The sequence below is a fragment of the Strix uralensis genome, chromosome 24, assembly GCF_047716275.1.
Source record: "Strix uralensis isolate ZFMK-TIS-50842 chromosome 24, bStrUra1, whole genome shotgun sequence".
NCBI lineage: Eukaryota > Metazoa > Chordata > Aves > Strigiformes > Strigidae > Strix > Strix uralensis.
The window spans coordinates 9,434,052-9,447,449 of NC_133995.1; the positions used below are offsets into that span (position 1 = coordinate 9,434,052).

Sequence of the window (13,398 nt, forward strand, 5' to 3'; positions counted from 1 at the left end):
CTCGCTGTGCCAAGTCTGTTTCTCATTCTGATTGTAACTGGTCATTAAACACATTCCCCCTCTGTTTTCTTGCAGCTCGGGTACAGAATAGCCACAAGATTTATGTGTCTAGGCGCTAAAAGACCAAGGGCTGTTGATCACTCTGAAAGAGCCATCACTCTTAGTTTAAAATAATGTCAATGTTAATTTTGCAAAAATAAGCCTTTCAATCACCTGAGAGGAACAGAGAGATCTTTAGAATAACTAATGGAAACATGATTTAAAACAAATATTCACCTGATGAGTCTGCGGCACTAAGCACTGACCTAGAAACCTTGAATAAGAGAGAAGCCCACTTTTATGGCTAAATTCAAGAGAAACACAAGTAGAAAAGCAATAACAATAAACATTTATTAATTTTTGCCTGTAGTGATACAGAATGTCTTCTACATGTTGGTTATGTGTAGAGTTCTTGCAGTCTCCAGAAGAAATACAACATTTCTCCCAGTTACATCAACGAAAAGGCGAGCTTCACCTTCTGAGTAGTAGTGTCGCCCTTTGTCTCAACTGTCCAAGTTCTCCTGAAAACAAACCAACCCACATGTATGTTTTAGAGAAAGATTTCAAGGCAGGTTTAAAGGAACCGGCAGGAGCAGGACGTGGGCTGGAGGGGCGAGCGAGCTGCCTCCCGCTGCGACCCTCCCCGGGACTGATTTCATCCTCCCCCGGTAAAACGCAGCAGGTGGGGCCTGTGAAGCTGCGTGGGCAGGACGGCGCTTTCGTACGGCCCATCCTTCGTTATTTGGGTTCTCATCTACGGGAGCGAGCGGGGCTCCCAGGGTACCGAGATAAGGAATTAAATGCTGAGACGCAGCAGCAGCCGGGCAGTGGGATGGTGGCTCCAGCAAGGCTCCCCCGAGGCGCCTGGCAAAGCCGCGCGCCCACGGCGACTGCACGTGTCCGGGGGGATGCGCTGGGTGTCAGCAACCGGCTGAGCCGGGGAGAGCGGGGGACACAGAGGGAGAGCTGTAGATGCCCAGGCAAACACCCCCACCACCTTCGCATCCTTACCCATCCGCCGCAGGCCTCGATGTAGTTTCTCACTCGAGAATTTCCATTGATCACTTCTATGAGTTGGTTCGGACGCAGCAGAGCTGGGACTTTCTTGGTAACGTGCATCACCAATTTCACAGCCACACTGAGAAAAGCTTTCTCGTAGGCCAGCTCGGGGTTCTGGTCACTCCACCTCCTGCTGAGAGAGTCCACGGCAGCCGCAAACTTCTCCATCTGCAAGCGTTGAGAGGGAGTTTGAACTGCTTTTGAAAGGACAGGGTGATAAGTCTGGGCTCAAAACTCAACATTCTGTTAAATTCCCGCATTTGCTTCTTCTACCCATGGCTGGAGCAGGTGCCCCCACAGCTTCCTGCTGACAGGCACAGGGCGCAGGAGGGCCGAGGCAGGGCTCCCCTCTGCCGGGGCTGGTGCCAGCCGCAGCGTGCTGGGAGGACGGGGCACAGCCAGCGGTCTGAGCAGGACTGCAGGAGCCCAAAGCTGGAACTGCCTGCAGCAGAGGCGAGCTGGTGTGAGAGCTCTGGCCGCAGGGCGGGCTGAGCCAGATCACCTGCAGCAGGCTGGGCAACCCCCTCTGCTCCTCTCACCACAGTCTTCCTCCTTCCCCCCTCCTCACATGAGCTGCCTCCACCAACTCAGGAGCATCTCCTGCAACGACAGGCCGGCCCGGGCAGCTCCAGGGCCTCTCAGGGGATAGAAAGCAGCTCCCTTGGAAGGGAGAGGAGACAAGGCAGCTCCCCCACGCCTTATCCAGCTTCTGTCCTGGCAGCTCGCACCCCGCCTGCGGCACAGAAACGAAGGGAGTCTCGGGGCATCGCGCCCCTTCCCCTCAGACCCCCTGACTCCCCCAGCGAGAGCTGTGCTGCTCCCCGGGCTTCTTCCGTCCCCGGCACCAGGCAACACAGGGCTGGCCTGGGGACGAGGAGCCGGCTGGGCCAGGCAGGCCAGGGTGGGGTTTACCTTTCCCTTGAGCACTTCAGCAAGAGCCTCAGAGGAAACCCTTTCAAAATCCATGTTGCACCGGTCCCCCATCTGCCGCAGGCGACTGGCGATCACAGTCGGGTCAAACGTGGTCGGGTGCTCCCCCGCAGACCGCAGGGGCTCTGGAGCAGAGAGCAGGGCAAGGGCTTTAGCACGACGTGTGACAGGTGGAGAAAGAGAACACCCCCAGAACACCCCCAGGACACCCCCAGGACACTACAGCTGTTACTGCCTCAGGCCCTTGGAGGTCAGCACGGGGTAGACCTCTGAGAGGGCGCGTTAGGAGATGTGAAACCAAAGTCCCTAAGAAACACCATTCGGCCATTCAGGTATTCACCGGCTTACAGGGCCCCAGGGGCTCTGTCCCATGGGGTTGTCCAAGCCGCTTTCCTCCCACCCTTGTTGCTTCACGCTCAAGTCTCAGTTCAGCCCCACTCCTATTTCTCCAGGGACATCCCTAAGGCCTCTCTCCTGCCCCTCCGGGTTCTGGCAGCTCCTTCCTCCCCGGCCGCCAGCAGCAAGGAAGGAAGGTGTCCTGCTTTCGGCTGGGACAGAGCTGATTTTCTTCACAGTAACCAGTATGAGGCTGGTTTGGATTTGTGCTGAGAACAGTCCTGCTAATACAGGGATGTTTTCATTAGAAATTAACTCTTAAGGGTTACGATAACAAAATTAACTCAACCTCAGTTGAAACCAGGACAATATCCACCCCTTACTCTCTACCATTTATGTCATGCCCACATCCCACACTTTCCAGTACATCCCAGTTAATCACCACCACCTTTCTTGTTTATACACACAGACACCATTCCCACAGCCTGTGGGCCACCCCTGCAAAGTGTCTGTTGAGTTCACTTAGTCCAGGACTTGTCGCAACAGCCCGTGTGGGCACCAGGGACGGCGTGAGGCCGGCTGGGGCAGGGCTGGGCTTTGGGGCGGCGCGGCGGGCGGGGGAGGGAGGATGCTGTGTAGTGCTGGATCGGTGCATCTGGAATCAGCTCTGGGTCCATCACCACCGCGCTTCGCTCGGTTTTATCAAAGTAACGCTCAGAGGAGTTGGAAAACATCTCATCTCTCTCCAGCTGCATGGCACAGCGGCACTGATCGGATGGCAAAGCCCTGCCCGCGCCCCCCCCTCATTCCGAGGCTGCGGATCACCACGTGGACTCTTCAGAGAACTTGGATGTTGTACTCCAGGTCTCTTCTGAGCAAGTGCAGATGGCAGCATGTCAACAGCCCACAGTGACCCAAATTTGGGAAGGTTTTCACAAAAGGAGTAAAAGGCATACTTCTCAAATTTCAAGTATATACATAAGAACTTCTCAGCTATACTTGGAGGGGGGCACAGGGGGGAGCACCCAAGTTGTAGCATTTTTCCCTTAAAGTATCCTGAGGGGAAAAGAACCAATTTCTTTTCCCTGAAAAAACAAGGTTCAGCTAGAAGGAATTACCCAACACTGAAAGTCTCAGCAAAACCATTTCCATGTTTGACAAAGTCATAAGGAACTGAAAGCAGGATCTTTCAACAGAAAGCGAAGGGAAACTTCATCTGGAGGCATCGCTTCCTGATCCGACCCCCTCCCTCATCCAGCTGCTAATCCCAGCTCCGGCACTGGGTGCCCACAGCCCGGGGCTCCAGCCCGTGGCCCCCGGGGCTCCGGGCGGTCTCACAGCGCTCGGGACAGCCGAGGCAGAGGCACGAGCATCTCATCCGGGAGAGGAAAACGAGCAATACGCTAACGGAGACTTGTTCTTTGGGCAAAACGACAAACTTCCGCGGAGCTGTTGAGAAACGGACTCTGCCATCTGGTGTCAGCCAGAGCCAGTGGCTCTTGAAACATTTTGACTAGTTTGTTGTCATGAAAATAGTGGGAAAAGCAACGTGAATACAGGTAAAATTCTGGGTTTCTTGCAGCATTGCCCAGCAAACCAAAGTAGCCCAAATGATACTGGGAGTTTGGGAAGCAAAGACCACACCCCATCTTACATGCTAAAGCAACTGGTTTTACCCAATGAGCAGTATGAGCTTTTTTTTTTTTTTTTGATAATGACAATTACAACTTGTCCCACCCCATTGGTCCAGAGCAAGGCAGGGCCTGTGGACCCACATGGGGCCGTGGGGGTGGCCAGTGGGGTGGCCATCCCACACAGCCCCCATTGTCCAGCCCTGCCAAGGCAGACCGTAGCCATGGGCTGCCCGGCATTCAAACTTGACCTTGCTCTAACTTTTCTCTCAAACCAGAGACGGCTTGGAAGTCATCACGAGTCTGCAGTTCAGGAAGCCCAACAACCCCCAGCTACAGCCGCCTTCCTCTGAGCGTGCAGTGGAAACGCTCCTCTACCCTCTGCAGCAAAGAGACCAGCTCTTGCTCCCGCGACAGGCCCCACCTCCTGAGTCTGTCTCCAGGCTCCGGCACTCGCTCTCGTCCTCGCCCAGGAGGTCAGAGAACAAAGCTTCCACCACGCAGGCCGTCTGCTCCTCGAAGGTCGCCATCACAGCGCGTCGCCCCACTGCAGCAGGCAGGGACGCTCTCGCTGCTGCTCTGGGCAAGTGCCTCTGGACTTTGGCTTTCCTTTCCCAGAGCTGCACAGGTTCTGCCTTCCGAGAAGAGCATGACCCCAAACCCCTCCCTGGGCCAGCACCATATGCCAATATTTGCTCTTCAAGCCATGGGTGTGGTTAGTTTCAAAATAAGTCATGTCTGTTAAGATCAACTGAAATAAATACTTAGAAGTTATCAGAGACTGCTGATTTTTTACCCAACAAGGGGTCTGGATAAAAGGCTGGAAGCTCCAAGTCCCACCCCAAAGACAGGCTTGGTCCAGCCACAGCAGAGCGAACGACAGCTGGCCAACAAGCTGTCAACTATTATTTTCTGAGAACTACTTAATGCCAACGCTTGAGCGCGGCTCTCTGCAAGGACAGGAACACAACACGTGCAGAAAGACATGGGAAACTCTTAATAGGAGCTCTGCTGCAGCTACTTCCCTACCTTTGAATTCAGCTGTAGGGAGCTCACCGTTACAGTAATTTGGCTTATGAGACTGAAATTAATTATTGCTCCTTAAAGCCTCGCTTCAAGGAAGCTGAAAAGAGAAAAGCCCCGTCTGAGGGGGCAGGGGCTGGGCTGCAGCTCTGTCTGCTCCACGGCAGCGATCGGATGGCTCCATCCCGCAGACTTCAGAGTTGAACCAAGAACTCCAGAAGACAGCCAGGAATGTTTTACATTTTTATTAAGGAAAATCAGAAAGAAAATCTAAAGCCTGTTTTTTAACAGTGACAGAAGTGTTTCAGTGAAGTGCATGGAAGGCATATTGCAATTGAAAGGTACAATAGTCATTGAAAGAAATTAAAAATGACAAGAAATCTTACAGAATAGGGTTAACAAAGCCACTTCTTAGAGTATCGTAACGCCCTGTTACCGTAACCTCCGCCTTGGGCCAAGGAGCCTTCCTCAGAGTTCTGCCACTGTGAAACACGGCTGAGACACAGAAACTCTTCACGACCCTGCCCAGAGCCCGACCCTCCCCGCGTTTCCGCAGAGCTGATGAAGTGCTGTGGACGCGCTCTCCAAAAACACGTCCCGAGGCTGCCCAGAGCGTAACGGTAAAAACTGTGAAAAATTCAGTCAGGTAGTGCTGCACCATCTCGTGCACTGCACTGCCACGGCAGGGTGACAGCAGGGCACGGAAAACAGACCTGTAAATACCCATTCTAATTAACAAATGGTAAAAATCAGTGTCAGCAAAAATGTAATATTCCCGAATTACCCAAGCAGCAATTCTTCCATTCGTGGTGCGGGAGCAGGCACCAACAGCTCCCTGACAGCTGCGCCAGCAAACCCGACCCGCACACCCTGCGCCTTCCAACGGCCGCCCCGGGCCCAGGGAGCCGAGGGGGGAACTTCGGAGGGGGCAGTTCATGATTTCAGTAACACATTTCAACTAGAAAATACAGCTCTTCCTCTTGAAAAGAAACGGGCCTGCTCCAGCAGCATGACGGACCCTGTCCGCCCACCTCTGACCCGCAGGCGAAGCTATGGGCAGAATCTATCAGACAGAAACGTAAACCACAGGTAAAGGGAGCCAAGAGCGAAACCCTTCTCTTCACTGCACGCTCCTCTTGATGTGGGGGAAGCAGCAGCATCCGGGAGTCTCTGAACTTTTGAATTATTTACAACACACGTGAAAAAAACTGCAAAACACATCCCCGAATTTTGCTTGTTTCTGGTTCCATCAGTCCATCAGTCACATCAGTGCCTCGTGGCCATCGCCACAGATGCCACCAGCTCTGTGACTCACGAACATGTCACCTCGTCCTTCCCCCGCCCAGAGGGAGGCCAGACCCTTCCCCCCCACCCCGTCTGCGTGCCAGGCCCAAGGGCCGCTCTGCTCCCACAGGTTAGAAGTCCAAACCCAGCGCCAGGCGCAGCAGAAGGGAGAGAAACGAACCCTTGGTGCGCCCTGAGCGGGGACCCGTCAGGAGCCCAGCCCAGCCACCGCCCCCATCACCGTCCTTAAGGCCGACACAAAGGTCTGCAGCGCCTCGGGCCTGGCCTCGCTCTGCTTCACCGAGACCTGCAGCTCCGCGTCCGCCCCCTCCAGCAGCAGCTCCGTCAGGAAGAGGCCGCCCGCGTCGTCCTGGGCGCTCAGATAAGCCTTCCAGGGCCATGCGCCAGCCCTGCTCATGGCAACCGTCTGGATGTGGACGACGTGAAGGGCCGTTTGCACCGTGTCCGGCTGAACAGTCCCACCCCAGGGCAGAGAGAGGCAGCAGCTCGTGTCCAGGCTCAGCCAGGTCTTCTCAAACTGTTCTGCAGTCAGGTAGACATCAGGAATCAAGGTCAGGCTGCCCGTATCAGGGTGAACCTTGAGGATTTCTTTATTCCCTTCAGAAATCAGTGACTCTGAAACAAAACCGCAAACACGTGAGACGCAGCACACGAGGTGCAGCTCCCAGTTCCACACAAACAGCCCACGGAGCCATCGGAGGAGGATCCATCCCGGCTGGAGTCACAGCACCGTCGCGGCAGCCCCTGGGCTAGCGAGGGGGTGGCCAGTCGTGCAGGGCACAGGACGGTCAGAACACCCAGTCAGCGTTCTCCGTGATCTTCTTCCAAAGAAAACCACGTGAGAACATCTACTGATGAGGGGAGAACAGACCCCAGGTGGGGGTGAGGCGGGTTACCTGCGTCTCTGTTCCCGGAGTCGGTACAAGAACAAGCGTGAGAGGGTTCTGCCGGCGGGCGAGCGCTGACGAGCGCCCAGCGCTCCCGGCCATAGACCGGTGCAAGAGTATTGAACTCCGATGCCCACGTATTCACGGGTCGCTCAGTTTGGTCTTCCAGGAGCCCCAGAGAGGGGTCAGACTTGGGGCTACACAGGACCCGTTTCACTTCTTCCACTCCAGACTGCAGGAGGCGATAGTAGAACAACCCACGGTCCCGCACGGCCATATCCATCTCCTCCTCTGGGAACAAGAGACAGAATTTACGGAGAATCCCATCATCCAGATTTCCCTGAAGCACTAACCCTTAATTACTAAAAACAGATGCTCAGGGATCCAGTGTGAGCCTGTTACCAACCAGCCAGCCAGGGGCCAAGCAGCAGCCTGAGGCTTAAAGCCTCCTCACTCTCCTGACCCCGAGGGTCTCCTCACGGCGGGAGCTGACACACAGCACCCACGTGCTGGGGACAGGCCCAGAGCAGGCCCCAGCCGGCCCGTCCTGGCCCCCGGCGCAGCGGAGTGCAGGGACCCACCTATGCAGTAATAGAGCAGCCGGCCCAGCATGTCCTGACACTCGGCAGGACGAGACAGGAAGAGCCGCACCAGCGCCGTCAGAAGCTCCATCTTCACTGCCGGGAACATCTCCGATTTCACGTTCTCCACAAAGTCCTCTAGAACGTAGGGGGCATTCGGTACCTTCTCACCATGGGTGCCCAGCAGCCAGATCAGCGCTTGCTTGCCCTGAAGGAATCACAAAACAACAGCAAGCAGGCGCCATTTACCAGAAAGAGCGTAGACATGAAACAGAGACGAGAGAACGAGTCTCGTGAAGGTCTCCGGTCCGCGCCCGCCGACCGCGAGCCCAGGGAAAGGCAAAGAGTCATGTCCCCCGTCGCCAAGAGCCGCCTCACCTCGCTGTCCTGGACGGCGTCCTCGCAGCTGGGCAGCGCCCGGCAGACCGCATCCGTGCACTGCGGGCACAGCCAGACCAGGTCCCGGAAAGCCTGAACCACCGCTGTGAGGAAACAGAACGCTCAGCATCCCCCAAGAGTTAGAAAAGCACTAGGGGAGTAAAAAAAAGTCATTCCAAAAAACCCCACTCCAGAGATTTTGCACATCTTAGCTCGGAAGGTCAGTGCCGTGCCTGGGACTGATCTGAGACACCCTCCTTCGCAGCCCCGTGACACCGCATTTGTCAGAGCAAAAGTTGCCCCCAGTCTAAAATAAAGCACTGAAACTTTAGATTGGTCCTTTGGCTGCTGGAAAGTAATCTCTCTTCTGGACATTCCCCAGCCTTTAAAAAGACACTGACTCATGATGCTTCAGACACACAAGGTTAGGATGACAAATTAAAACTAAGACCAATTCAAAACAAGTCTCACGAACCTTAGGTCAAAATTTGAAAGGCTCTGCTGCCCACTTACAGGGACACCAGCAGCTTCTGCGATCGAATTCAAGAGCTGAGTGCGAGCACGTGATGTTCAAAACTGAGTGCAAAACCATTTAACAGAGCGGTCAGAAACAGCAGCGGCAGGAGGTCAGAGCTGAGGGCAGGCGAAGGGGAAGGGAAGCCTGGGTACAATTGAATCAGACTATGACATGAGCAACAGAGACCACAAAGATTTAAAAGATCTATCAATCATCTTGGCCCTCAAACAGACACTAAAAGTCTCTGCTGGGTCCCTCACTCCCTAAGTCAGCAGGTGGCAGCCAGAAAGGAGCCTCCACATCAGACCGAACACAGCTACGACCACCTCCCCCTTCACCACCGGGTGGATCCTGAGGAAGGAAAAACTCCAATGTCTGGCCGCACGACTTACCCCAGCTCCACCCAAGGCTTCCACCTGAAGATGCCAACGGAGTGAAAAGCCAAATGCCTTTGAGAGCCTTGAGTCTGGGAACACGAGCCCCAGCCAGGCCCCTTCCTGAAAGCATAAGCCGGGCAAACAGCTGCAGGTGATTACCTGAAGTGATATGTTCCTGCTGGAGCCCCAGGAGCTCTGTCAGGATCCCCACGCACTGATCCGTGTACGTCCTGGCAATATTGCCTGCAGAGATGCCAAGGACATCAAAGCCAACCTTTTATCAGAGCAAAATAGGAACCACGAGCCCCACTATTCATCACAAACTCATTTTAAAGAAACAGTATTTCTCTTTTCCTTTTTGACTACAATTTCTAAAAGTGCAGCCAATGAGCTTGTTCCCCTCCCAAGGAATACGTTCCTTTTTCTGAAGCCACGCCTCACAATAAGTCTGAACTTTTCTTAAACGTAACAGGCACAAAAGGCATTTTAGCATCCCTGGCTTTCTCCTTATGAATACCATAGAAACTCACCTATTTTAAAGCTTACAAAAACAAAAGTGCCCCAAATCACCTTCCTCTGCCCCCATCACAACTCAAAGAACCAGCAGGTATGGGGGCAGCTCCTCCACCCACTACCCAGTTCCATTCAATGCTCTAAGGCTCGTTAACAAGATAAAATGACACAACTTCTTCAGGGCACCTCATCAGAGCACAGACAACTGAACGAGATTCAAGGACTTTATGTGCAACCTGAAACAGTCCGAGGCCAGAACTTCAGAAAGAACCAGCACAGTCGTGGTTTAGAAACACTCAGACCAAACGCTCCTGGGACGCTGGTCTGCAGAGGGCTCTGCTGCCTCAGCACAGACCAGGGATTTGGCATCTGCCCAGATGCTTCAGCAGAGAAAGGCCCATCCCAAGGACCTCGGCTGCGGCCGCTCCCGAGGCGGGACTCGGCGCTCACCTATGGCGAAGATGGCCCCTTGGGCGAGCTCCACCGACACATCCGTGCAGTAGCCCTTCAGCTCCTCCAGCACTTGCTGTACGTTTTCATCATTCACCAGCTCGCACAACACCTCCATCTTCTGGCACTTGATGTAGTGGGGCTCCGAATACGAACAGAAGAACTTTTTGTAGTGGCTGCTAAAATGGCCAGGGAGGCTACCGAGGATCTGCCGCACGTGGCAGAGCGCGGTGAAGCAGAGCTCCCTGCTCTCAGAGGTGCAGGCAGACAGCAGCGGCCCCTTCACCCTCACCAGCACGTCTGCCTGCACGTGTGGGTACTCCCTGGCCAGCACCAGGAAAAGCTTGGTGGCTGCCATCACAACGCTGGGGCTGCTGCTTTTGAGACAGCCGTCCAGTAGATTGAGTATGTCGAAGAGCTCCTCCTCGCTGCGGGGTCTGTAACGCAGGAGGAAGGTCAGCACCTCGCTCTGCCCCCACTGGTCCAGATCAGCCATCCTGCCGAGGGAAGGAACAGCCTGCAGGAGCCACGAGGGGCTCAGAGATCTGCGCTGTGCAGAGCAGAGGCCTCAGCCCCTGCGTTTCTTACGCCTCTGTTCCAAACCAAACACCACGACGCTACCTCAAGAGAACTGACCCGCTCAGCACACGGGCTTAACTCAGTATCAGTCACGTGCACTTCCGCTGGCTCTAAGCCAGACAGCAACACTGACAAGAACCCTGGGCAGAGCAATACCTCTCTTCTGCCAGGGCATGTAGAATTACCTCCAGAGAAGCTAATTTTTTCAAGCAATGGAGAAGTTATTTATGTTTCAATGCATTGGGAGAAACATACCAGAACATATGTGTCCCACAAATATATCATCTGTGCTATCACCAAAAATACCTAAACACATTAACCTACAATTCCAAACCAAACCACCAACTGAAGCAAAGACTCCCTGGAAAAGCAGAGCATCTCAGATTTCCTTAAGACCTTCGCATAAAAGTAGTGTAGTTTCTTTTAGCTTGGGCACCTCCACCTTTGGGTGCCTGACTCCCCCCTCCAGGTCCCAAGAGGGGCGCAGGAATACCCGCCCTGACAGCCTGCAAAGGGCAAGAACAAGGATGAAGCCTCCGGCACCATCCTAATACCCAACAAACCTGTTGAGGAGATGATGGGCGATGGGTTTGTTGATGACAACTCCTCCCTCCTTCTTCAGGATCTCTTCTAAGGCCCTCAGACAATTCACGACTACAATAGGATCCTGGTCACGGAGCAAACTGTACAGCTCGTTCACCAGTGCACCGTCTGCCAAGGAGCAGAGGTGCTCATATCAAATTCTGCAGTTTAATCGCTGTCTTTGTGTGTTTATCACAAACAGGAGATACAGCTTGAACTGGGAGCAGCAGTCAACAAAACCTCCAGCTCTGCAGCAGCACCCACCCTGGGCACAACTCTTCCCTGAAGGTCTGCGGATGCGAGAAGGCACCCGGCCTGTCAGGGGCTGCGGGAGCGGGCGGGTGTGGCGGGAGGCCCTGCAAGAGCAGGTGTGGAAGGGGCGTGCTGACGCGGAGCCTCGCAGCACCCGGCCTCTCGGGAACGACTCGATAGCAGCGACCGCCGATCTACCCTCCTCCTCCTCCCTCCCTCCCTCCCTCTGCCCTGCGGCCGCTGCCCAGAGCGGCGAACCCCGGGTAGACCGCGGGCCCGGGTGTGCTCCGGGCAGCCCTGTGCCGCCTCCTCCTCCTCCTGCTCCCCCCCGGCGGGCGCGGAGCCCCCTTACCCACTTCGGCGTCTCCCTGCAGCTTCACCATCTTGGCGCAGCCCAGCACGGCCGCTCTCCGCACGTACGAGGCCTTGTCCCGCAGGCCGCTGAGCAGGGGCTGCTGCAGGTACTCCTGGATGCCGGGCATCCTGCGGGCGGGTGTCAGCGGGGCCCCCCGGTACCCCCCACCCCCGCCGCCCCCTCCCGCCACCTCGGGTACCCCGGCACCCCCAGGTACCCCGGCACCCGGAGCCCCCGCGCCCCCCTCCCGCCGCCCCGGGTACCCCGGCAGCCCGGGACCCGCCCCCGCCGCCCCGCACCTGAGGCCGCACATGCTGCGCAGGGCAAGGCCGCGCACGGCGGGGCTGGGGTGGGCGCAGTCCTTGCGGAGGCTGTTGACGGCCAAGAGCGCGAGCTGCGGCTGCCGCGGGGCCTGCGCGCGCACGTAGAGCGACACCAGCTTCTTCTGCACCGCGTCGGGCGCGGCGCCAGCCTTGACCATCTCCGGGAACAGCCCCGACACGTCCGCGCCCTGCGCCATGTGCCTGCGGGGGACGGGGCTCAGCGCCCGCCGGACAGGACGGGCCCCGCCGCCGCCTCCCCCCCCCGCCCGTCCTACCGGATGACGCGCAGGACGGCGGCGCGGTACCGCAGCCGGTCCGCCTGCACGTGCGGGTTGGCCAGAGCCCGGCGGAGCTCCCGCAGCGCCTCCTCCCCGCCCAGGTACGGCATTGGCGCGGGAACGGGAACGGCACCGGCACGGAAACTGACCAGCACCGCTCCAGCCCTACGGAACGACGTGGTCCCGCTCCTACGTAACGACGCGGTCCCGCCTCCTACGTAAACCGTGTCCCCGCCCCCTACGTAACGACGTGGCCCCGCCCTCTACGTAACGACGCGGTCCCGCCTCCTACGTAACGGCGTGTCCCCGCCCCTACGTAACGACGCAGTCCCGCCTCCTACGTAACGACGTGGTCCCGCCCCCTACGTAACGGCGTGTCCCCACCCTCTACGTAATGACGCGGTCCCGCCCTCTACGTACCGACGTGTCCCCGCCCCTACGTAACGACGCGGCCCCGCCCCTACGTAAACCGTGTCCCCGCCCCTACGTAATGACGTGTCCCCGCCCCCTACGTAACGACGTGGCCCCGCCCTCTACGTAAGGACGTGGTCGCGCCTCCTACGTAACGGCGTGTCCCCGCCCTCTACGTAAGGACGTGGTCGCGCCTCCTACGTAACGGCGTGTCCCCGCTCCTACGTAACGACGCGGTCCCGCCTCCTACGTAACGACGCGGTCCCGCCTCCTCCGTAATGACGCGGCCCCGCCTCCTACGTAACGACGCGGCCCCGCCCCTACGTAAACCGTGTCCCCGCCCCCTACGTAACCGTGTCCCCGCCCCTACGTAATGACGTGTCCCCGCCCCCTACGTAACGACGTGGCCCCGCCCTCTACGTAAGGACGTGGTCGCGCCTCCTACGTAACGGCGTGTCCCCGCCCTCTACGTAAGGACGTGGTCGCGCCTCCTACGTAACGGCGTGTCCCCGCTCCTACGTAACGACGCGGCCCCGCCTCCTACGTAACGACGTGGTCCCGCCCCCTACGTAACGGCGTGTCCCCACCCTCT

General features: G+C 56.9%; 2 protein-coding genes across 3 annotated transcripts; both read right to left on the reverse strand.

Annotated features, from left to right (window-relative positions):
- Window positions 1–365: 365 nt before the first annotated feature.
- BCL2L15 (BCL2 like 15) lies at window positions 366–4,721 on the reverse strand. The gene is made up of 4 exons (XM_074893707.1): window positions 4,420–4,721; window positions 2,011–2,153; window positions 1,051–1,266; window positions 366–560 (listed from the first exon to the last, which is right to left on the reverse strand). The coding sequence occupies exons 1-4, from the start codon at window positions 4,523–4,525 to the stop codon at window positions 543–545; spliced, it is 483 nt and encodes a 160-aa protein (XP_074749808.1). The 5' UTR covers window positions 4,526–4,721; the 3' UTR covers window positions 366–542.
- A 527-nt stretch (window positions 4,722–5,248) lies between these two features.
- AP4B1 (adaptor related protein complex 4 subunit beta 1) lies at window positions 5,249–12,599 on the reverse strand. Of its 2 annotated transcripts, none has more exons than XM_074894074.1 (10): window positions 12,393–12,599; window positions 12,094–12,318; window positions 11,792–11,922; window positions 11,169–11,316; window positions 10,027–10,463; window positions 9,223–9,306; window positions 8,170–8,273; window positions 7,792–7,999; window positions 7,220–7,501; window positions 5,249–6,938 (listed from the first exon to the last, which is right to left on the reverse strand). In XM_074894074.1, exons 1-10 carry the CDS (start codon window positions 12,503–12,505, stop codon window positions 6,511–6,513), a joined length of 2,160 nt encoding a protein of 719 aa, XP_074750175.1. In that variant the 5' UTR covers window positions 12,506–12,599; the 3' UTR covers window positions 5,249–6,510. The 2 variants fall into 2 exon arrangements, with proteins under 2 accessions (XP_074750175.1, XP_074750174.1); XM_074894073.1 differs by having other exon boundaries at window positions 10,027–10,523; window positions 12,393–12,598.
- Between the last annotated feature and the right edge of the window lie 799 nt (window positions 12,600–13,398).